Here is a 24,802-nt window from a genome sequence, read left to right on the forward strand (position 1 = left end):
TCGGAGAGTTTTTCACGTGGAGCAGCTGTTCACCACCGCGCACTGCCACGTGGCCCCACTTTCCTGCCTTCTCAGATGAGTCCCGGGGTCTGGGGTCACGGAGTGTTGGGGGCTGGGCATGTCTGCTCTGGTGCCAGTGGTCCCGGTGCTGCCTGACGGGACTTGGGCATCCTGGGTGCCGCTGTCTCGGGCTCCCTGACCAGCGCTGCAGGCTGGTGCCTCAGCCAGGCTCCCGGGTCTCTCTCTGGCCCCCCTTGGCCATCTGCTTCGTGTCGCAAACTGTCATACTCTCATGGACTTTTGGGACTGGACTTTTCCGTCTTGGTGCTGCTAAGGTCCACCCTTAGTGTGGCACGTGTCGTGATTGTCCCCTGGTTGCCTCTGTGGGTAGCTTCTGTGTCCACCTGCTGGTGCTCGGGCTTTCCCTGGGTCCAGCTTATTCTCTGCTACAGTGTTGTTGGGAAGATCTGTAAGAACGGTTTTTGTGTAGATGTACATTTGCACTTCCCGTGTCTCTACACCCAGATGGAATGACTGGGGCAGACGGGAGCTGTGTGTTTAGGCCTCTAGTCCCCGCTGAGGGTTCCTCAGCAGTCATACCCCATGTGAAATTCTGGCCGTGGGGGTTTGGGGTTCGAGTTGCTCCATACCCTCCACTCTCACCCGCCTCTCTGTCTTTGGTTGAGTTTTCCCACGGCTGGGAAGTGAGACTTTATGAGTTTGAGCATCTCCAGGGTCCTGTTGCTCCTTTGTGCTCTTAATTTGTGGTGTCTATTTAAAGCCATTGCCCGTTTGGGGGTGGGGGTGTCGGAAGCTGAACCCAGAGCCTTGCACATGTGATATATAAGCTCTAGCTCTGAACCACGCTCCTAACAACTTTCCCCACTTCAAAAACTTGAGCTTTTACAAAAATGATGGGGGCTGGAGCCAAAGCACAGCGGGCAGAGCGTTTGCCTTGCACACGGCTTACTTGACTTCGATTCTCAGCATCCCATATAGTCCCCTAAGCACCACCAGGAGGAATTCCTGAGTGCATGAACCAGGAGTAACCCCTGTGCATCACCAGGTGTGACCCAAAAAGCAAAAAAAAAAAAAAAAGATGCAGTTGTAAGAATTTGTTATGCATGTTTCTTTCACATCTGTGACTTACAAATATTTTCTCAATTCTGCGGATCATCTTTAATTTTCTTCGCAGTTGTTGTCAGAGCACGTCACTCTGGCTCCCATGTAGAGGTCCCAGTGGACGGTGTGCGTCCCACCACCCGCGGCACACTCCGGATGTCTCGCTGGCAGACTGACCCAACAGAAATGGGTGTTATTGGCAGAATTTTATATCACGCTTCAGTTTGGCACCATTTGCCGAAGCAGAACACTGGGGGGAGTCCCCGGGTGGCAGGAACCAAGCTAGGTACCAGTGTCAGTGTGTTAAAGGGTCAGTTTTTTTTTTCTTTGGGGGGGGTCACACCCTGCAATGCTCAGGGGTTACTCCTGGTTCTGCACTCAGGAATTACTCCTGGCAGTGCTCAGGGGACCATATGGGATGCTGGGAATCGAACCCAGGTTGGCCACGTGCAAGGCCAACACCTTACCTGCTGTGCTATCGCTCCAGCCCCAAAGGGTCAGGTTTTAAAAACAAGTTTTCCTTGGTTTGGGGTCTTGGGCCCCCCTGGCAACATTTAGGGTAGTGCTTTCGACTCTGGGCTGTCGAGTGACCCTGATGGAGCCAGGGAACCCCTTGTGATGCCAGGGATGGCCCAGGGTCGCCGTGAGCTAGTGGGTGCCTTCCCTCCGGCATTCTCTGGCCTGAGTTCTCGCTTCCCCATTCTACTTCCTCTGCTTGTTCTCTGCCACGTGTTTTTTTGTCGTTGTAGCCAATAGCGCTCCACTTCCAGATCAGAGAGATTCTCATCTCTGATTTCTTCCAAGAATGTCGTAGTTTCATCCCTTAACATGTGGGTGTGCGCTGATGTTCACGTGTGGGTGAGGTGAAGGTCCAGACCTGTTCTCACCCAGGAGTTCCAAGGCGTCGTGTGCGCGTGTCTCTTCCGCTCTCTTGCTCTGCCTGCTGGCCTTTCAGATCTCCCCTTCCCAAGCCGTGGGTGACTTTCCGAGTCATGCTTGTCATCGACTTTCCTGATGGTGGGTGGGGACCACGCGGTGCTGGGGGATGCGGCCTCCCTGTGCAGTGTGTGCGCCCAGCCCTTTGACTTCTCACCCACAGTGATCTCTCGAATGCATTGTGCTCATAGCTGTGGGGTATATCAGGCTGATTCTTAGGGACCTGGAGGGGACAAAGTATGGTCTAATGCTAAGTTAGTCCGTTTTCCTGCCTTGCAAGCCTGTGAAGAATGACTGCCAATTATTGGACAACGTGTCTCTTAGATCACGCTTGGTGAATTAGATATCCAGAAAATTTGTACTTTGTTTGTTTGTTTTGTTTTGGGGCCATATCTAGTGGTTTGGGGGGGTCCTCGTAGCTCTGCATTCAGGGATATCATCCTGGTGGGCTTGGGGGACTAAAGGGCTGAACCCAGGTCAGCCCCGGGCAGGCGAGCATCTCACCTGCAGTATTACCACTCCGGCCCTGAGCTGGGCTTTAAAAAAAGCTCATGTTGATTGTTGAATGAACTGTCTTAAACTCTCCTGCTTTGATGATTTCCCCCCTCCACCCCGGCACCCTTACTTCTGTTCAATTTTCTTTCTTTCTTTTTTTTTGCTTTTTTTTGGGGTCACACCCGGTGATGCACAGGGGTTACTCCTGGCTCTGCACTAAGGAGTTACTCCTGGCGGTACTCGGGGGGACCATATAGGATGCTGGGGATCGAACTCGGGTTGGCCGCGTGCACGGCAAATGCCCTACCCGCTGTGCTATCTCTCCAGCCCATTTCTGTTCAATTTTAACTTCCTGTGGAGTTTTCAAACATAAACGAGCAGAGAGGACACAGCTCTCTTAGCTCCATTGGTTTCCCCATCATTGGCCATTTCAAACTCCTCGAGGAAGACCGCTGCTCTCTTCGTCTCTAGGTTGCTTGGGCCCCGTTTCATACAGATCCCTCCCCGTTCTGTTCGTGCTGGGGGCTGTGAACACACTCGACTGAGTGCTGGCCAGGAAGGCACCTGCACACGTGCTGATGGGGCGCTTTCTAGCGGTGATGCACACAGTGCTCTCAGAGAGGCTCTCTAGTGGTGATGCACACAGTGCTCATGGGGAGCTCTCTGGCGGTGGTGTTTGCTTCTTCAGTGGTTGTGCTTTGTGCTTCCTGGGAAGCACATATGTGGTCCTGGGCCTGCCCACAGCCCCGGGGTCTCACACTAAGGGCCTGAACTCCCCACCCATGCTTACAGCTCTCCCCACTGAGCCCCTTCTGCCCTCCCACCATTGTGTTTAGAGGCTTCCAGGGACGCTGAGACTGTTGTTTCTCTCCCTGCTGCGTCTCATCTGTCTGGGAGCATTTCCCTTCGGAAACCGTGATATGGTGTCTGCCAGCAGAGTCTTCGGGGTGAATGTTCTGGGTTCCGTCCGAAGTGATTTTGACCTCATGTACTTCCTGGCAGGTCTGTCAGGGCAGGGCAGGTTCAGAGTTCCTGTCTCGGCGTTTCGAAGGATGTTCCCGTGGCTTTGAGCTGTCGTCGCTGTGACCAAGGGAGGAATGGGATCTTTGACCTCTGTACCTTTCTTCACATGTCGCATCGCCTACCAGAAAGCATCCTGGTTTCCTCGAGGTTCCGCAGCTTTCCCATGATGCCAGAGCCCGGGGAGGCTGCCCCGAGCAGCCGGTCTCCTGCTGTCCCCGTGCCTCGGTGGTCTCCGCTCCTGCAGTCACGCCTGTGCCTCTCTGTATCCACTCATAATCTGTTTTCTATGTTGCTCTGCAGCGCTCTTGGACATAATTATGAAAAATGGAAGCACGGCGGGAAGCGGCCCTCATTGCCGGAGACCAGCAGGCAGCGGAGACCCCAGCAGGCCCAGGGGTGCCGAGGACAGTGGCCCCAGCGGGGCAGAAGGCGGGAAAGGCTACACCAAAGACCAGGTCGACGGGGTTCTCAGGTAGGAACCGGGCAAGAGGAGAGCAGGGGTCTGGCTGCTGATGGCCAGGAGTCGAACGTGGGATCTCCTCTGCTTTGTGTCTGGAAAATCGTTCTGCAAAATGCCAGTCTTTGAGAGTGGCCGTTTTTCACGGTGACTCTCAGCCACAGGGGGGCTTCTAAGAAATTTTCTTTTCTTTTTTTTACTTTTGGGATCACACCCAGCAATGCTCAAGGGGTTGCTCCTGGCTCTGTACTCAGGAATTACTCCTGGCGGTGCTCGGGGGACCATATGGGATGCTTGGGATTGAACCCAGGTTGGCTGCATGCAAGGCAAACGCCCACCCCGCTGTGCTATCGCTCCGGCCCCGAAATTTTTTTTTTTGAGAAAAATTTGCAGAGAAAATATTTTGGAGAAAAATTTTGGTTCTTCTATATGTGTGAGAGCAGAATGGTGGGAGCAGAGTACGGAGAGTGAAAAACAACAGCGGCTTCAGTTTTCTGCTTGAAGGATGGTTAGTTTTTTCTATTTCTAACCTTTCAAGCTCTAATGTAAATGCAGACTCGCAGTGTCTCCCCCGGAAGACGCTCCTTGCCCTGTAGTGCCGCTCACTCCCTGCCCGCATGCAGGGGGAATCTGGGGAGAGTCTGGGAGGGCTGAGAGCTCGCCTGCAGCGGGGAGTCTGGGAGGGCTGAATGCTCGGGGGCAGGCGTTGGCTCTGGCTTTCCCATGAGGTGATGGGAAGGTTCTGGTCCGCATGGCTCCCCTAAGGCCCGGGCTGCTGCATGTGCTCTCGGGAGTGTGGGCGTGAGCTGGCCGGGGAGGGGGCAGGTCGGAGTTGGGGGTCCCCCTCGCCCCTCCCCGCCCTTCGCACTGCCTCCCTCAGCCCCGACCTCCTCTCCCCTCCGCTCTTGCTGTTTTTTTCTCCCTCTTTTATTGTGATTTGTGATCATTGTAAGTTCAGCATCTGTGTGTTTATGTTTTGCTTTTGCCTTGTTCTGTGTAAATGCTAAAGCTTCGTGTGGGTGTCAGGCAGGAGGAGGAAGACCCTGCTCTCGGGGGCCCGTGAGTAGCTGTGCCGGGCGCTGGGAACACCGAGCGTGCTGAGCACTTGTGTCGTTGAGACGTCGCCTCCGAATTCCTGGAAGAAAGGGCTCAGAGGACACGGGGCTTAGTTGCCTTCCACGAAGCCACATCTATTCCAAAATAAGTTTGCTCTGTTTTTATTTGATCTGGCCATGTGTGATGTGGTTGGGGTCACTCCTGGCTGTACAGAGGGACCCAGGGGTGCTGGGAGACGGCCCACAGACACACATGCTCGGCTCCCCCCGTTTGCGCCGAGGTGGGACTGAGGGTGCTCGAAAGCCCCATTGCATGGGTGAGGCTGGGTTTGTTCCCAGCACCCCAAAACCCAAAATGAAACGGGCCGTCAAGGTGGTTCAGTAGGCCCCGTGCACCCCCACACTGCAGGGTCCTCTCAGCCCCCGGGGATCGCCCCCCAGCACTGCGAGGCGCGGCCCCCAACGAACTGAACTAAGCAAAGGTTCCGAGCGCCTGCCAGGGAGGTGCTGGGCTCGAGCAGGGGCCCGGGTGTCACCCCACAGTCAGGACTCTGGGGTGACCCCCCGCACCCACCGGGCAGCCCCCAACAGAACAAAGTCCATGGAATCTCCTGTCACTTTTGAAAACATCTCCAGGAAATCAGTGGAGAGTCTTGGTGAATAGAACTCCCCAGATCTGGTTGTTTTGCTGATCATTTGTCCGTATTTCACTCCTGTGGCCCAGTGAGCAGTCGACTGCCACCCAGGCATGTGGAAGGGCAGTGGCCACTTTGCTGCTTTGCTTCTGTGTCCAGGTCAGGAGCCCGGGATGGGAGGAGGAGGAGGGGACCCCCTGCGAATGGGTTTGAGGGGGCAGCAGCATGCGGAGGGCGACCATGTGTGGCCCTGTTCTCCAGGAGTCAGAGGTTACTCCTGGGGTCCAGGAGCACTGAGGAGACTGGGAGCTGGGGGTTGGGGGGGTGAGAGCAGGCTGTATTTGCCCAGGAGGCTGCGGGCTGGCGCATGCTGGTGGATTCCGAGTCTGGGCTGGTGCATGCTGGTGGCTCCGAGTTCCTGCCAGCCTGAGCCCGGCCCCTTGCTGGGTGGTCACTTGTGCTGGAAGGCTGATTCTTTTTCTTTTTTGGGGGTCACATCTGAGCATCACTGGGGTTACTCCTGGCTCCGCACTCAGGAATTACTCCTGGCAGTGCTCAGAGGACCATATGGGATGCCGGGAGCACCCTCCCTGCTGTGCTATCGCTCAACCCTTTTGCACTCAGGAATCACTCAGCATCATATGGGATGCTAGGAATTGAACCCGGGTCCGCCGCGTGCAAGGCAAATGCCTTACCCGCTGTGCTATTGCCCCAGCCCTGGAAGGCTGATTCTTGAGTCTTTTCACTATGACTTTGAAGCTGAGTAAAGGTAGCGCCCGCTTCCAGGGACCAGGTGGATGGAGAGGCCTGGACAGAACTCCTGGGTGATGTACAGCCTGGCCCTGTCTCTGCACAAGGCTCACAGGCTGCTGGCCTCCTGGGTGCTGCCGGGTGTGGCGGGGACCTGCGTGCTCTGTTTTCCCCGGGCCCGCCCAGCGGGACCTGTTGCAGGGAGCTGGGCTGGCCTGTCGCTCGCTCAGATGCCAGCCAGCACCCTGCGGGGAGCAGCGTGCAATCCTGCAGTGAGCGTTGCGTAAGCGTGCGCTCACACCTGTGCTCCTTCACGCAGAATTTATGGGAAAACCATTAACAAGAAGGCATCAAACTTGGGTTTCTAAGTGGTGTTCAGTGTCCTTTTTGTTGGCTGGACTTTGTCGTTGCTTTTGTTTGTTTGGGGGCCACACCTGATGGTGCCCAGGCCACTCCTGGTCCCCCTTAAGGTGCTGGGGTTCGGGGAAGGGACCGTGTGGTGCTGGGGATGGGACCTGGTCTCCCACGTGCAGCCAAGCCCCGGCCCTGGTATTTCAGTGAAATTATTACTCATGTGCTTGTTGTCTTGGGGCTGTACCCTTGGGGACTACTCCCAGAGGTGCTCAGAGGATCACGCAGTGCTGGGCTTATTCCCAGTCCTATCTCATTTTTTTTTTAATTGCATTTACTTATTTATTTATGGTTTTTAGGCCATACCCAGTACTGCTCAGGCTTACTTGTGGCTCTGTGTTCAGGATCATTCTTGGAGGTACTCGGGACCATATGTGCCAGGAATTGAGCCTGTATGTGTAAGGCAAGTGCCCTACCCACTGTACGATCTCTTTGGCCCCACTATCCCATTGGAAAACTTTTTTTTTTTTTTAATTTTTGGGTCACACCCGATGATGCACTGAGTTACTCCTGGCTCTGCACTCAGGAATTACTCTTGGCGGTGCTTGGGGGACCATATTGGATCCCGGGACTCGAACGCAGGTTGGCCATGTGCAAGGCAAATGCCCTACCTGCTGTGCTATTGCTCCAGCCCTGGAAAACTCTTTTATTTAAAAGATTGGTATGAAGTCACTAACTGAACTGCCATTAAATTTTAGGCAATTCTGCATAGCTCAATAAATAATTTGACTTATGAGGGTTTGAACATAGGATTCGATTTAAGCCATGGTCCTTTTAGTGAAAAAGTTACTTTGTCAAATTCAGACAATTAAATAAGTTTTTACCTAAGCATCAGTTGAAATCTGGAGTCTCTTTTTGTGGCCAACTGCAATGTAAGAAAAAGGAAGTGGTGGGTCCTCTGGCTTCTGACCCGCCTCAAGAGGCCCGGCTGCCCTGCTGTGGCTGGACCTTCTGCACAGAATTCCCTGCGGACCGGGAATTCTTACAGCTTGTCATTTCTTTTCTTTTGAAGTCTTTGTCAAGGAGGGAGAAGGTATGAATCTCAGGGATGTGGCGGCGGCTGAGAGCAGAGAGTAGACGTCAGCATGAGGAGGCCCAGCACGGGGCAGAGCCTCAGGACAGCGGTCAGGGGCTCGCCTGGACGTGGCTGACCCAGACACCATCCCCAGCCCCGAGCACGGCCCCTGAGCCCCGCTGGTGTGAGCCCTAACTGCAGGGGCAGGGGCAGTCCTGGGAACAACGGCTGTGGCCCCCAGGCCGAAATAAATGTACAGTTTTGCATGTGGTGCAGTTGACCGCAGAGGCAGCTCCATGGGCGGAGCACATGCTCTGTGTGCAGAAACCCCTGTGGTGGCCTGGCGCCCCCGGGAGCTGTCCCCAAGCACCTGAGTGGTGCTGGGTGTGGCCTACAACATTGGGAGATCGAGTCCCTCTGAAGCTCGTTGAAGGATGTGGTCTGCCTGGCCAGCCTGCTGCAGGGGTCACTCTTCCTGCCGGCTGCTCCACAAACTTCTTTAGAGTTGGTGAAGAGTCTTGTAGAGCTTTCACAGCAGTGAATTAGTGCAGAAGTTGCTCTTCCTCCTCTTTTCTTTCTGTGGCACGTCAGCTCTAGAGCTCACTCCGGAGGATCCCAGATCCCAGTCTAGTCTCCCCACACTCTTGGCCTCCTCTCCTGAGCCGCCCTGATCTGCTGCTTCCTGGGCTCGGGAAAGAGCTCCAGAACAATCTCAGGGCCTCTGCTGCTGCCTGATGCAGCGTCTTGTGCGATCAGATCGGAGTCGTGTGTGGAGAGCTGCTGCTTTGCTCTCTTGCAGTCGGATGAAGCCCATCGTAGCTGCATTCTCCCACGTCTGTTCTGCATTCCTCAGCTGATGTGGTGCCAGCTACATTCCCATTCTAGCACTGTCTTTGGTATGGAAACGACTTTCAGATTCTCACTCTCCCTGCCTCAACTTTTACTAGATTTTCTCAAATCTCTCCATCCAATCATCCACCCTCCACCCACCCATCTGCCCAACCATCCATTTATTCAGCCCCCATCCATATATTTATTTATCATCCATCCTTCCACCCTTTATCCATCAGTCCATTAATTGACCCACCTATCTACCCCTTGATCCAACCATCCATCCAATTACTTATCCATCAGCCAGTCCTCCTCTGTATACCATCCACCGACAACCCATTCCACATCCGTCTAGCCACCTTTGCTTGTCTGTCTGTCCATCTGTCACTCAGCACACATGGTGACAGCACAGGATTGCAGCCCTAGTTGGAGCCCCCGGGGTCTCGGGTCTGTCAGCAGCTGTGGGATGCACACCTGGTGGCAGGAGTGCCAGCCTGGGGTCCTGCGCCACCTGTGGCTGTGACTTATTTCAGAGAACCAGCAAGCCTTGACCCTTGGAATCGAAGATTTTGAGAAAAGGAAGAAATGAAGTTAGGTTGTGGGAGCTAAGCACTGGGCGCCGTCCGGGAGGGGAGTGATTCGTGAAGACACTAGCCTGAAGGGCAGAGAGAAGGAAGTGCGCCTGGAGATAGCGCAGTGGGTACGCCCTTGCCTTGCACAAAGCCAGGCCTGGTTCCACCCCCGACCCCGCGCCGTATGGTCCCCTGAGCACCACCAGGACTGAGCCCTGCACAGCTGGGCATAACCCCAAAACCAAGTAAAGAAAAAGAAAGGAAGGAAGTGGCCGAGTCTAAAGGGAACCCTTCTCTTTTTTTCTGGTTCTGACACAGCAGGGTTTTGACAGGAACGTTTGTCTCTTCTTTCCTGAGTTTTCCTGTCACCCGTGCACACTGCAGTCCACTTCCACCCTCTGTTCTCCTTTGCTTTTTAATTTTTTTAATTTTTAATTTTTTAATTTTTTTTTTTTGCTTTTGGGATCACACCTGGCTATGCACAGGGGTTACTCCTGGCTCTGCACTCAGGAATTACTCCTGGCGGTGCTCAGGGGACCATATGGGATGCTGGGAATCAAACCTGGGTCAGCCGCGTGCAAGGCAAACGCCCTACCTGCTGTGCTATCTCTCCAGCCCCCCTGCTTTTTTATTTTTATCCAAACATTTATTTCCATTTGAAGTACTTAATGCTTCCCCTGGGTGTTTGTTCATTGCACGCTTCTGTCCCACTGCAAATTTATTCTCAGCGTGGGTTGTACTTCGGTGACTATTTTATTCACCTCTGGTTTCCGAAACAATATATGGCATAAAGTAGATGTTCAGTAAATTTTTTGTTGTAGAAATAAACCTCAGTTCCCATCTCTTACTGGGTTATGTGACTTCTGGAAATTTATTTAGCCATTCAGAATCTTGATTTTTCCTCCTTAGTTAAAAAGCAAAGACATTAGATGAAGTAACATGTGTAAAATGATCCACATAATAAAATGCTGTATTTCCCTGCGTGAGGTCCTTGAGGAAGAGGCGGGGTTTGGAATTCAGAATCGTTCCTCCTTGCCAGAGATGATGAGGGCACGTCCTGCTCCTGCATGCCCCACAGGCTGTGCTGCTTTCTGCGGCAGCGCCGAGGGTCCTCAGTGGCTCCAGAAGATAGTGCAGGAGCGCCCTCCACCCGGCACGTCCTGCCTCACCCAGTTCCAGGCCCGCTGCCCCCATCAGAGGAGTGACAGCGGACTCCCTGCAGCAGTGCTCTGGGACTGTCCCCCCATCTCAACTTCCCCGTGATGGGGGCGTCGCAGGAACTCCTCCGGGCCCACCTGAGGACTTCAGAGCACCTGGCCTGGTCTGTGCTCAAGGAGCAGTGTCGACTCAGTATGGAGCTTGTCATACTCAGGAAGTCAGATTGGCTGGTGGTGGTCATCATTTTTTCAGGTCTCTCAAAAGGAAAAACCTGATTTTAACTTTAATTACCAGAGAAAGACTGTAACAGATTTTTGTTGATGTGGTCATACAAAATTGCCTGTAATCTTAAACAATATCTCCTCCTCTTTTTGTTTTTGGGTCACACCCGGCGATGCTCAGGGCTGACTCCTGGTTCCGCACTCAGGAATCATTCCTGGTGGTGCTCAGGGGACCCTGTGGGATGCTGGGGATGGAACCTGGGTGGGCTCTGTGCCGGGCAAACGCCTTCCCTGCTCCAACCCCTTCTTCTCTTTTCCCTCGTTCATGTACCAAATTAGGAAAGGGGCCACAGGGTCATTCGTTCCAGACTCTGCCTCATTCCGGACTCTGCCGACAGCCCCATGTGCGGCGGTTTTGCAGGCAGTTAGACGCGTCTGTCTCCCGAGCTCAGCAGGCAGGGCCGTAGGTGGGGCCGTGCAGGTCACCTGCCCCTCCTCCCCTCATGACCTTGAGTAGGTCATACCTAGTGCCACCGGTCAACCGTGCTCCCCTGTCCGTGGCTCGTGGTGGGGAGAGGGAGAGGTGGGCATGTGCTATCCGGGCTTTCCTCTCAGAGCTGCTGTCCCACGTGTCCTCGGGGCACGGGCACTTGAATCTGTGCCAGCCCTAGAGGCCATCCTCCCCGGCACGCCCCGAGATGAGGCCAGGAGGATCGCTCCCTCGAGGCCGGACAGCTGCCCCCGGGGACCTCGCCTGTCCAGGATTGCTGTCCTGCAGCTGGAATGCCCCCGGTCTACAAGAAGGACCACACATTGTCTAGTGTCCCGGGTGGGGGAGGGGGCCGCCATTCTGAACACAAAGCCCTCCCAGAAACTCTAGAAGCGGGAGAGCAAAGGCCCAAAGGACACTCCCGGGGGAGCACCTGTCTCTGACCAGGCCAGTGAGCTGGGCTTGTAGGCGAGCGAAGAAGACTCAGGCCCAGAGAGGCCCAGCACAGCACCCTCCTCTCGTTCTTGGTTGTTCTTGGGGGAGGAAAGGGGAAGAACTGGCCGCACGTGCTGGCTGGGGCCTCCGCCTGTGACTTCTCCCTCCGCCTGCCGCCTTAGTGACCACCTCCTTTCTCCACACCGGGCCCGGCCGTCCTTCCCTGGGACAGTCTTGTGGCCACCTCTCCTCATGCCGGGCAGAGGGCAGAGGGATGAACTTACAGCTGAGCAGGGAACAAAGAGAAGAGTCTTGAATGGGAGAACTGTCATTGGGTACCGAGAAAATGATCGAGATGTTTCTGGCTGTATTAAAAACTAGAAATATTACATGAATTTCTTCTGTGAAATTTGCACTCTCACACACTCTCTTGTTCACAGCATAAACAAATGTAGAAATTACTACGAAGTCCTGGGAGTCACGAAAGATGCCGGCGAGGAGGACTTGAAGAGAGCGTATAGGAAGCTGGCTCTGAAGTTTCATCCCGACAAAAACCACGCGCCTGGAGCAACGGATGCCTTTAAAAGTAAAGTCCGCTTTTTAAAAGCAATATTACTAGGCTCTTTCCAGAAGCCTTTTTGCAGTGTCTTAGAGTATTAAGTTCTACCTGGAGTTGGTGTGTTCAAGCCCTGTCTGAGCACTGCCCTCTACGGCCTTAAGACTCGGCTGTTAACTCATAATGAGACGAGCCAAAGCGGCTTCTCTGAACCAGCAACTGTTGGGGCGATCCCCGTGCGTGCTTTCTCACCTACCTCACCCAGGTGTGGTGATGGGGCTGTCCTCCACCATGTCACCTGCGTCATCTAGAAGAAAATACCATTCTTGTGGAATTTTGAGATACTGATGTATTTAGAATTGGGGCATTACCTGAAGTTGCTCTCTGCTCTATTTCTGTCAACTCTGGCCAATTATTGCCATTTTGTATGTAGTTTCAACTCGTGGGTTTGTTTGTTTATTTATTTAAAATCTCCCTGCCCTGAGCATCACCTTGAATTAAAAGCATGACTTTTAATATCAGAAGCACTTCTTTACCCAAAAGCACTCAATGTAGTACATGTCCCACCAATTTTTTTTTTTTTTTAAATTGAAGTGGAAAGCTTACAGGGTTCTCTGTTTGGTTTGATTTTGGTTGTGACTTTGAAGGTCTGGGAACAGAACAGTATTACTGTCAGCTTATGTGGAAAAAAGTTTGAGTATCCCCAGACTCTCAAATGACCTCCAGCTCATGTGAACAGACACTTGCAGATAGAACTGACACTGAGTTTTGGGGAGTGGCCGACAGTGCTGAGAAGCGTGTGGCCGCGAGATCTCACCTGCTGTCACCTCCCAAGTGATTCGGGAGGGTAGGGTCGGCCCACCCCTTCCTCGCTCTGTAACTGCCGTGTGTCAGCCTGGCCCAGCCTGCGTGCCACCTGCCGACACCCCCACGGCGTGGCAAGAAGGGTTGTACTCTCTGTGTCCCTCTGGGGTCTTCTTCTTTGCAAAACTGGACATTTAGGTCTCTCCACATTTACAGGGCGTTTCCTCTCTCCGAGGGCCTGGCTCCAGTGGCAGAGCCAGGAGACTCCCTGAGTCAGCAGGGCCTGAGCCGGGCTTGGTGGACGGGCCACTCCCTCGGGGGATCCAGGGGAGCCCGGGCCGTGACGCACACCCCGGGGCTGTCAGAACCTCCGGCCAGGTCAGCCTGGGTGCTGGAGGCCCACTCACACAGCACATGTTTCTCTTTGAGGTCACCCTGCTTTAGTTTTGAACCGATTATTAGTCTTAGCTTCTAAATTTGGACGGCCAACCAACCCGTTCCTTCTGTGCAGAGACTAGTTTTGTCTGTTGTAGAAAAGGTACATACGGGCGTCTTCCTGAGCCTCTTTTCCTTTTTCTTACAGATATTGACAATCAGTGCTTTTTGTTTTCTCCAAGAATTAAAAAGGAGGACGTAAGTGGTTTAGGGAATTAAATGAGAGAGAAGAGAAGTCATGTGTGTTTTGTGAGCTTTCAGAGGAGGAGGAGGAGGCTCTGGTTGAGGGGCTCAGGCACAGTGACCCCCGAGGTTTACCCCTCTGTCCTCACAGTGAGGGATGGAGGTTTCTCCATGCAGGCGAGAGGATGATTTGCGTCTTGAATGTGTCCTGCAGTTTACATGAATATGTTTAAAACCTTTTTTTTTTTCTGCCTGAGGACTTGTGGAGGCGGTGCAGGGGTAGCTCACAAGCCTGGAATCGGCAGTGCTCTGGGTGTGCTCCCGGGATGGGTCCCTGGCAGAGAGGAATGTTGAGATGAGGCGGGTCCCCCTCCTCAGGTCTGACGTAGGAGCTTCCAGAACACCCCCGTCCGCCTGGTCTTGAAACACATCAAGCTTTTCAGTTAGTGAACAGTGCCCTTACCCTGAGCTTTGGCGGAGTGTAGTCTCTGGGCTCACACGCTTGTGTGTCTGTGAGGACCCCTGAGCCGGTGCCTGCTGGGGGTTGGTCACTTGATGCTTTTAATTGCCCAGCAACTTACTCAGGACAGAGAAGCTGGTTCTACCCCCTGGACTTGTCCTGGTGGGGAAATAAAGTCAAGGATGGCAGGACACCCATTCAGACCAGTAGTTTGTGGCTCACAAAGGACCAACAGATTTCCCGAGGACTCTGGGCGATGGTCATTCCCAATGCCTGATGGGCAGTAGTTTGCGTATAAGGCATTAAATGCATCATTAATTAGGCATCAGAATTATTGCTAGCTGGCTGGGAGACTGGTCACCTCTGTGCACAGACAGGGAAACAGAGGCTCTGAGGAGAGGTGAGCTGGTCTCCCAGGGTCTCCCAGGGTCCGAATGGAACAGAGATGCCCAAGACAAGCAGAAGGAGGAAGAGTGTCTTTATGCTCTTGTAACCGGCAAGCCTCGGAGGCCGGGAAGGAGAAGCACCTCCTCAGGGCAAAAGTGAGCCTGTGATTTGTGCGGGAGACCCCAAGATTGTCCGTCTCCTTCCACCCGGGAGGACACAGCCAATGTCTTTCCCTCACTCCTCACGCTCTGAGGGGCCGCACACCCGAGTCAGACATGACAGAGCGCAGGGCGTGCATGAGGTGGGCAGGAAGGCAGAGGACATGGCCAGCGTGGGGCGTGCGTGAGGTGGACAAGAGGGCAGAGGATGTGGCCAGCTGGGTGCCCAGGCCCACAGTGCAGCTCGGCCCTGAGCTGCTTTTCAGACGAGCAAAGAGGCTCTTTGTGCCCCTTGTATCTTAGACCGGCTGGCAGAGGTGGGTGACTCAGAGTCAACAATGGGCCCAGACAGTCCTGAGGAAGAGCCCGGCGGCCTTGGGACTTGTGCCCAGCCTGTGTGAAGCCCCGAGTTCTGTCCCTGGCACCGCACGGCTTCTTCCTGTCCCAGCACCACAGTGTGTGGCCCTTAGAAAAGCAAAAAATAAAACATAACAACAAAACACCCTGAACAAGATTGATGGAGGGCCAGGGAGGAAGCTCAGTGGTCAGCATCTGGGCACACCCTGGACTTGCCCTGGGCCCCCATCACAGCTGACCCACAGACTTACTTCACTGGTGCAGAGAGAGATGGGCGGGGAGTAAGGGATGGAGGGAAACTTGCAGACCTGGGTCACGTGAGGGCGCATGGCTGCATCAGTGATGCAGTTGGCTTCGTTGCCAGGTGATGGCGGAGTTTCGGCTTTGGTTTGGGGCCACGCCCAGATGTTCTTGGGACTTGCTTCTGCCTCTGTGCTCAGGGATCATTCCTGGCTGGGCTCAGGGCCCTTATAGGGTGCTGGAGAGGGAACCGGGCTTGACACATGCAAGGCAAGTGTCCTGCTTGCTGTTTTGTCTCCTCGGCTCCAGCCAGAGAGATTATGACACACAGGTCAGTCATTTCAAAAAGACAGAACGAGAGGACGTGCCTATGCCAAAGGCAGGATTGCAAAATATAGGAGTTCCAAACACTAGGAAAAGAGACAGCTTTCTGCTTGGAACGTTGAAGACTCATACCTTCCTCTAACAAAAGACAGAGAGCTGAATAGTAGATCAGCAAGAACACAGATTTACACACCACCACTAAACAGAGCCTCACTTCGCCTTGCCACCTGACACCACTGGATGGTTCCTGGGATGCGGAGACAGTTCCACCCGTGAAGTCTTTCTGGAGCAGCGTAGCTGCAGCCCAGCTGTTAACTGTAGAGAGACGAAAGCCGATGTTTATACTTCAAACCGGAGCATGAACATGTACAGCAGTTTAATTTCTAATAGTCCTCAGATGAGAAACAATCCAGATGTCATTTGGGGAAATGGGGCCACAGCCAGGGGGACGGATGGATTGCTGCTCTGCAGAGGAAGGCTATGGCGTGTTCGTCTGTATGGAACCCAGGACATGAGGGACCCAGCCCAGGAGATGGACAGCAGGCAGGGCACTCGCCTTGCATGTGGCCGACTCAGCTTCTGTCCCCAGCAGGCCCTGACTTCCCCCAGGAGTAACCCCTGAGCACGGCCGGCTATGGCCACAACAACCCCCTAGATGCAAAGCCAGCCTTCATTATAGTCAGAGTCTCTGCCCGTCACAGCCCAGAGGGTGGCGGGTTATGAAGGGCCTGACCGATTGGGTCCTCATGCTGGCACCGTGGGTGGGACAGGTGACAGCTCCCCTCTGCAGTGGCGTGTTCCCAGACAGTTTCATTTCTGGGCAGCATTGTACAAGGCGGCCGCACCCCTGTGCCTGGGCCCCTGGGCACCCGAGGAAGGCTGGGGCAGTTGAGTACGCTCTGTCCCCGGGGAGGAGCCCTGGGTGGAGAGCCATGGTGGTTACCTGGCTGTAATTGATTCAGTGGGACTCAGAATCATCCAGAAGCAAACACCTACTGAGCATCTGTTTGCTTGCACAGTAGCTTGTGGCAACCTCACGGGCGCCTCAGTTGCATTTTTAAAATATCCCGTGTTGGAACTGGGGCGATAGCTCAGCAGGGAGGGCATTTGCCTTGCATGCAGCCAACTTGGGTTCGATCCCCGGCATCCCGTATGGTCCCCCGAGCATTGCCAGGAGAGATTCCTGAGTGCAGAGCCAGGAGTAACTGAACATTGCTGGGTATGACCCCAAAAGCAAAAAAAAAAAAAAAAAAAAATTCCGAGTTGCAGGAGCCTTAGACTCTGTTGAAGAAGCGTGTTCCCTTTATGTGGTGATGAATTATTTGAGGTGTCGGAAAGAGAGCAGGGTTCTTCCTGCCTTTAGTTCAAACAGCTCAGCTTTTGTAAATTTCCTCAGCAATATATTTTGGCAGCTGGATTCTAAGGCCCTTCTAGGACACGGGATCATGAGATGGGAAATGGGAGTTTTGAAAGAGATGGTGCAGGTGTGACCCTATAGACATCACAGCGCCACTTTCACTGAAGACCAGTGCCGGTTTGGGTCCCTGGCACCATAGTCGATCCCCTAAACATTTGAAAAATGCAGTTTTTTTTTTTTGAGGGGCCAGCAGTACCGTTGGTAGGTCACTTACCTTGCACATGGCTGACCCGGGTTTGGTCCCCGGCACCCCATGTGGTCCCCTAATCCCGTCAAGAGAGATCTCTGAGTGCAGAGCCAGGAGGAAGCCCAGAGCACCGCCGGGTGTGACCCAAAACAAAAAATAAAAGAATACTTTGAAAGTGGCAGAATAAGAAGGAATCCAAACAAAACACCAACCCCCAAACCAAACTCAAGGGCCAGAGGGAACCGCAGGGGTGAGCTGAGGCCTCCGTGCAGGTCACCCCAGGGTCACCCCCAGCTCCACGGGTCCCCCTGACCACCTCCGGGGAAGCCCCCGAGCACTCGCCCGTTGGTAAAAGAAAAAAAAAAACAGAATAATTAGACGTGTGGAGGGCTGGAGAGAGCGTCGGGGCTGAGACGTGCCATGCCGCCTCTCCACTGTGTGGCTCCTGGGCACCTCCAGGGCTGGTCCCTGAGCAACGCCTGCGTGTCCAGGACTAAAAGGGGGCAGAGTGAGGTCAATGGGATGAGCGGCCATCGCTGTGGGGCAGAGAGGGGCAGTGGGGGGGCACCTGTCCTACACGCACAGGGCAGTCCCACAAGTAATAGGGGAGGACGGCAGTCACCAGAGAGGCCAGAGTCCTGGCAGAAGTGACCCCAAGGGTCTGCGTGGCTGTGCGTGAGGGGCCGGTCCTCTCCGGGCGTGACCGCAGGGCTGCCCTCCTCCCCAGCCTGTCTGAGAAGAGGCACAGGGGCAGGCGACCCGGGGGTCCGTGGGTCCCGGGAGGCGGCCTCTGCTTCCCCGAGCAGCCCTGTGCTGGGCGGCCACGCAATGCTGCCTTTCGGGGGGGCGGCCTGGCGGGGGGATAGCCTTGTGGGGGTCACTGCCTGGCGGGGCCCTGCCCGCAGCCTGTGAGTCGCTCCCCTTCCAGAGATCGGGAACGCGTATGCTGTGCTGAGCAACCCCGAGAAGCGGAAACAGTATGACCTCACGGGTGGCGAGGAGCAGGCCTGTGGCCAGAGCAACGGCAGGTTCGACTTCCACCGAGGCTGCGAGGCCGACATCACCCCCGAGGACCTGTTCAACATCTTCTTCGGGGGCGGCTTCCCCTCGGGTACGTACGGGCGAGAGGCAGATGGCCAGGTCAGCCCCCCGCTGGCCCCTGGTCTCCTCTCCTCCCTTGTGTGGCGAACTTGGCCTTGCCCTTGCCCAGTGGCTGGACCGCTGTGCTTGCTCATCCCGCCCTGGCTGAGGTGGGCACCCACTGTCTCTGCCCCGAGGGGATCATGCTGGCCCAGCCCCGTTGGCAGAGGCTAGGGTGGGGCCAGGGATGGATGTGGCCTCAGGCTTCCAGGTTCTCCCTCTTCCTTGAGTGTGTCAGTCACATAGGAGAGAGGCCGGGGAGGGCGTCCAGTTGACCAGGCACTGGTCTTGGCGGCCACAGGCCCCGAGTCACCCCCAGAAGTGACCCCAGTGCACAGAGCCCCTGAGCTGCACAGCGAAACAGAACAGAGCGAAAGGGCTTCTGCTTCTTCCATACAGCCTGGGCCCCTGTCCCTGCCCTGCCCGCCACCCTGAGAGACAAGGGCTGCTTCAGTGACCAGGAGGCCAGGTGGGGACCCGGGGAGCCGCTCAGCGGCCTGGAACACACCACACGCATGTGTCCTGGGCTCAGGCACCATCTGTGCCCGCACGGCCCCTGCAGCCCTGCTGGCCGCGGTTCCCAGCGCCATCCAGCTGCAGTTCCGGGAGCCCCACAGACTGGGAGAGGGACCCTGGTGCCACAGCAGCAGCAGTGAATGGCAAAGGGAGGGCGGGGGCCACCGGGGACCCTCGGAAGCAACACCCGGCCATCACAGTGACTTCCTCTGACCTGGCCCTGCTTTGGTTTTCCAGGGAGCGTACACTCGTTTTCCAACGGGCGAGCTGGGTTTAGCCACCAACATCAGCACCGACACAGTGGCCACGAGCGGGAAGAAGAAAGAGGAGATGTACGTCTCACTGAGTTCAGAACCCCTCCCCTCACACCCATCCCCGCCCAGCTGTGTGGGGGCTACGCAGAGTAGGGGGTCGAGAAGGAGGCCAGGGGTTGTGGCGCCAGGAATGAGGAAAGTCCCTTTTCCGGGCACACTGGGGTCTTGGGCAGAGGCCGGGTGGGGTGGGGCGGGGTGGACCCACATTCGGTTGACCTGGGGGACTGGCGCTAATGCAGGATGCGTTGGATGGAGCCTGGGGAGCAGCCGCCAGCAGAGATGGGGTGCGGGCCCACGGCGAGTGCTCGGCCAGGCTCTGTCCTGCAGGTCCCCGAGGGGAAAGTGAGGCGCGGCCACGCTCCCAGCCGGCCCAGCCTCAGGGAAGCAGGTGCCCGGGCCCGTCTGCCCGCCCAGAGCTGGTGAGGCAGTGGCATGTCTGGCACGGCTCGCTATCGGGCGCCTCTGTTTGTTCCCCAGGGGGGCTTCTCTGTGTTCATCCAGTTGATGCCCATCATCGTGCTGATCCTCGTGTCCCTGCTGAGCCAGTTGATGGTCTCCAACCCTCCGTACTCCCTCTACCCCAGACCGTAAGTCGCCAGTGGCTTCCTCAGGCCGTGATCCCTGCTGCTTCTGGCTGGCTTTTCCCTTGAAGACTGTGTGTGCTTTTTAAAATCATACATGCCCAAACTTGTATTCGAGCAGCTTCTCCAGAAATCTGAATCTTTCAGAAAGGAATTACCCGAGCGGTTTATTGAGCCTGGAGTTGCTCGCTCATGTCTGCCTCACTGCGATCAGCCTTTTATCGGATAGCGATTTAGTGCGGGAGGTACTTGTCGGCAGTGAAGGCACAGAGCACTCGAAAGATAAAAGCGGGAGGAAAGAAAAAGAAAGATAAAAAGCATAAGCAGGATTTTACACACACTTGTTTCATCAGTGTAACTTCACTCTTTTATAAAACATCGTTTAGATTAAAGCAAATGCTTTTTTTTTTTTTTTTTGGTTATAGGAAGTACTTTCCACAGTATATCTTATATATAAGAGATCAGGACATAAGGAAATTTAAAACAGCACCAACCTCGAGAATTCAGGGCTGGCGGGTGAGAGGAAGCACAGCAGCTACACTGGGCTCACGTGCACGTGACCCCGGTGACTTCCTGCTCCATACAGGGTCTCCTGAGCTTGCCGCTGTGACCTCTGAGCACCCCATTCGGTGTGGCTCAAATCCAAAAAACCAGAAACCCCAAGACCTAAGAACTTCAGTGTAAAACAGTGGAAATATAAAAATCAATAATTTTCTAGTATTTAAGATAGATTGGTCTAAAAATAAGAAATAATTAACTTTTCTTCCAAATAGAAATTTTATTGATTGAAAAATAGAGAGATCTTGGGGCTGGACAATAGCACAGCGGGTAGGGCATTTGCCTAGCACACGGCTGACCCAGGTTCGATTCCCAGCATCCCATATGGTCCCCTGAGCACCACCAGGAGTAAGTGCATGAGCCAGGAGTAATCCCTGTACATTGCCTGGTGTGACCCAAAAAGCAAAAAATAAATAAGTAAATAAATAAAAAATAAAAACTATATAGATCTTTATAAAAACATTACATATGAATATATGATAATGACATGGAGCAATAGCATAGTGGGTAGGGCATTTGCCTTGCACGCAGCCAACCCGGGTTCGATTCCTTCGCTCCTCTTGGAGAGCCTGGCAAGCTACCGAGAGTATTCCACCCGCACAGCAAAGCCTGGCAAGCTACCTGTGACGTATTTGATATGCCAGAAACAGTAACAACAAAGTCTCACGATGGAGACATTACTGGTTCCCACTCAAGCAAATCAATGGACAATGGGAGGACAGTGACAGTGACAATGACATGGCTTGTAGTTTTAGGCAATTTCAGCATGGGTTCAGAATAACATCAAACTTTTTTTTTTTTTTTTGCAGTGGATCAGGGCAAACTATTAAAATGCAAACAGAAAACTTGGGTGTTGTTTATTATGTCAACAAGGACTTTAAAAGTGAATATAAAGGAGTGTTATTACAAAAGATAGAGAAGAACGTGGAAGAAGATTATGTGACCAATATTCGAAATAATTGCTGGAAAGAGAGACAGCAGAGTAAGTTTCTCAAGTGGTCATCCTTCGAAGGGCTACTCTGTTTTTGGAATGGGCCCAGGGAGAAGGTGTGGAGGGCTGGAGGGGCTTTGCTTGTGGGCACCCGGGGAGCCTGGTTCCACACTCGCCCAAGCACTGAGTGTGCCCCTTCCCACCAAACCAACCAATGAGAAGAAGAACAAAGGCGTCAAAATTGATAGGTGCAGATTTCCCTGCTTCAGTGACTATTCTAGAATTCCTGCCACCTTAACTCAGTACTTTGACTGTATATTTTAAGATACTTGTGACCTAACGCCGTATTTGACATAGAACAAAGACTTAAGTGGTATTGTGTTATTGTTATTGATACATATTTGTTTGGATAAGCATTAGCAAATATGTATTTAAGATGTTGTCAGTTGGGGCTGTGGAGATGGCTCAAAGGAGGAGGTCTGGTCTGATCCCGGCACTGGTCTCCGCTCCCTGAGCACAGACCTCGGAGTAGATCCTGAGCACCTCTGGCTTTGAAGCCCCCAATACAATCATGTCAGTCATAATATGCATCATTATTTTAAGGACCACTAATAGAGTAAAAAAATCCCAACACATAAACTATGTCATCAGTTTTCATATACGTTTCCTGTTATAGAAACTCTTTGTTAACTTAGCCTGAACGTTTAGCATTTAATGTACAATGAGGGTTTTTTTTTTTTTGGCTTTTTTTGGGGTCACACCCAGCGATGCACAGGGGTTACTCTTGGCTCTGCACTCAGGAATTAGTCCTGGCGGTGCTCAGGGGACCAAATGGGATGCTGGGAATCAAACCCGGGTTGACCGCATGCGAGGCAAACACCCTACCCACTGTGCTATTGCTCCAGCCCCTGTACAATGAGTTTTGTTGATGCTGCATTTTCCTTTATTTTTTCTGTACGTAGAGCAGACCTTGGGAACGCTTAATTTGTTTGGCCTTTTCCAGCTCCTTACTTTATGAAGCTTCCTAAAGAAATTGACCTTCAGAATCTGCTGAGAGCTATTGATACTTATATTAATACATGTGAGCTATTGTCAGGGCTACTGTTTTTTTCTGGCTCTAACAAATAACATAGTGTATCATTTTGGAACTGTATGGAACACTAAAATTGAAGCCCTGCTTGGAAGTTTTCAGCTGAATATGTAAGACTAGATGCTCTAACCTGTAAATTTGTTCCCTCATGCATAAGGATGAGAAGGATGGTGAGGAGGGAAAACTTCCCTTCCTATAATGCTGGTGGTTTCAGTCCTTGTGTCGCGGGCTTTGCACAGATCAACACTTTTGATCTTGGTGACAGCCCCGTTCCACGTCAAAGGGAGCTGGCTTAGCCAGGGCCGAGGCGCTCTCTGCGTTCTCAGTAGCACCTGCCGTGGAAATGGGACCAGGCACGGACGGTTTTGCTTGCATGCTAATGGCATCCGCCATGGTTCCTGGCTTTCATCCTTCAGGAGAACCGGAGGAAACGTGACCTTTTCTCTGCTGTGGGCTTGCTGACCTGTGCAAGACGGGTTGGCAGACATGACCTCCGTGTTTGAGAGTGCCCAGACTGTGACTGCGGCTGGTTTCTCCATGTGGAAAGGGCTACCCAGGACTAGGGGATGTCCAGAGGGAAGGGTCCGATCCCTTCTCCCCTCAGGACAACGAGTAGCTGGTGGGATTTGCATGTGGATTCTGAGATAGTGTTGCAGCACGTTTGAGTTTCGGATTCTGAAAGTCATGTTCTGGTTGTATCGAAGAAGGCGCTTGTTGCCGGACTTGGGGTCGAAGGTCAGGGTGCTGGTGAGAGTAAGTGACGCCACTTTCGTTGTACAGGGCACTAGAGCACAGCTTGTGGCTATTGATCCCTCGCAGGGAGGGTCCAGCGGTCAGGGCACTGTTGGAAATACGGGGCTTCGTAAGTAAGACTCAGCAAACTCAGCACATCTGTCGGTTGGGGTTTGGACTGCTTGTGGCCGGAGAAGCTCCCAAAGTCGCTTTAGCCGCTGGTTGTTCACTTGCTGATTAGGACAGAATCATCTCGTTCCACGTGGGGATGTCATGCTTACGGCCTGAGGTAGTTCTAAAGCTCTCCTGGGTGGGAAACTGCATGTGAGTCTCACTGGTGTCCTGCACTCGGAACACCTTCCTGGAAAGGAGCTCCCTCTTCCCTCTCTGTACCTCCCACTAAGTGCACCCTAATTTCTATTTATTTGTATGTGCTGTGGGGGCGGGGGGGTGTTTGGGCCACACCTGGCTCGGGAGACGGTGTGGTGCCAGGAGTTGAACTAGGGTCACGTGCATGCAAGGTCGTCCCTTATCCCCTGTACTTTGTCTCCAGGCTGCTTTTTCTGGAGGGTCGGGGGCAGCACCACCTGCGCTGTTGGAGGTGGGGGACCAGGTGCCACGTGGCCTGGGGATCTAAACTCGCCCGGCCACCCAAGCCACGCCTGACTCGGCGGCCTGTGCTCTCTCCCAGAAACGGACATGCAGTACGCAGCGAAGGTGTACCGGGATGACCGGCTCCGGAGGAAGGCAGACGCCCTGAGCATGGAGAACTGCAAGGAGCTAGAGCGGCTGACCAGCATCTACAAGGGAGGCTGAGGGCAGGCCCGTCCGTGCTCCGCGTCGAGCCGCATCGCGAGCGCCAGCAGGAGAGACCAGCTCTGCACACCCGCACCCAGCAGGCCCCCGGGCCTCGGACGTGTCTGACCTACTGACTCCTTTAATTAGTAAGAAACTGGAAGTGAAATCAATATTTTAGTGATGCCTCCGCTATTACTTTCCACTCTAAAAGCTTCTCTGATTAACGGTCTAAACTGCCTCAGCGAGGACCCGCAGCTGTTCCCGTGTAGGGACCTTCCATCTCTTCCCCTGTCCTGTAAATACTCACGGAATGATCATTTTGTGTACATATAGGTTCTCATTTTTTAAAATTTAGATTCTTTTAGTGTTTAGAGATTGGAGACGCTTTAAGTTTCGATTAATGGAATAAATGTACGATGACAAAAGTGCTTTTTTCTCGTCAGCTGTTGAGTGTGTGGCGTTTAAACACGAACCTTTTCCAACAAGAAAATGGAAAACAAAAGCTGTTTAACTGTGTAAAATCTTGTAGCATTATCAACTTAGAGGGAATCGATATTTTTAATATTGCCATTATATTCCAGAATATATATTGAGATAAAAGAACTGGTGTATGCGATCAGTTTGCTATTTATTTAGTTTTTATGAATTGCTAATCCGTGCAGAGAAATGAAGTGCTGGCTTGAATGACCCGGAGGAGAGGGCTGTCTTGGTAGTGACCTGAGGGTCCTCAGCACTGAATCCCATCAGCGTCATGTGCAGTTCTGGGCCTGAGAGACCCCCAAATGGACTGTGTATTGTCTTAGAAGGCTGCCGTGGTCTCCTTGCCTCCACTCCCCACAGAAATGTGTAGCTTTCGTCAAGGCTGAGGTCAGCGGTGTGAATGGGCTTTCTCCACCAAACGGTGAAAAGTGCTCCTCCACGAAGCTCGTGCCTTTAGCCTGCTCCCCAGGTCAGCCCCTGAGCAGAGAGGGGCACAGCCCTGGGGCAGCGCAGGGGGTGGGGGGTGGTTTCTGCCCCGGCCCTCCCCG

General features: G+C 53.6%; 1 protein-coding gene across 1 annotated transcript in view; it reads left to right on the plus strand.

The window, feature by feature from the left end:
* The window catches only part of DNAJB14 (DnaJ heat shock protein family (Hsp40) member B14), a 36,762-nt gene extending 12,186 nt beyond the window's left edge, over positions 1-24,576 (plus strand). Inside the window, exons 2-8 of the mRNA XM_056114124.1 lie at positions 3,877-4,048; positions 12,047-12,192; positions 18,043-18,225; positions 19,008-19,102; positions 19,562-19,671; positions 21,033-21,205; positions 23,668-24,576. Coding sequence (XP_055970099.1) covers positions 3,877-4,048; positions 12,047-12,192; positions 18,043-18,225; positions 19,008-19,102; positions 19,562-19,671; positions 21,033-21,205; positions 23,668-23,792 — 1,004 coding nt within the window. The 3' untranslated portion in view covers positions 23,793-24,576. The remainder of the gene's footprint in view (positions 1-3,876; positions 4,049-12,046; positions 12,193-18,042; positions 18,226-19,007; positions 19,103-19,561; positions 19,672-21,032; positions 21,206-23,667) is intronic.
* Positions 24,577-24,802: the final 226 nt, after the last annotated feature.

This window comes from Sorex fumeus, unplaced genomic scaffold, assembly GCF_029834395.1.
Source record: "Sorex fumeus unplaced genomic scaffold, SorFum_2.1 ptg000024l, whole genome shotgun sequence".
NCBI classification, from domain to species: Eukaryota; Metazoa; Chordata; class Mammalia; order Eulipotyphla; family Soricidae; genus Sorex; species Sorex fumeus.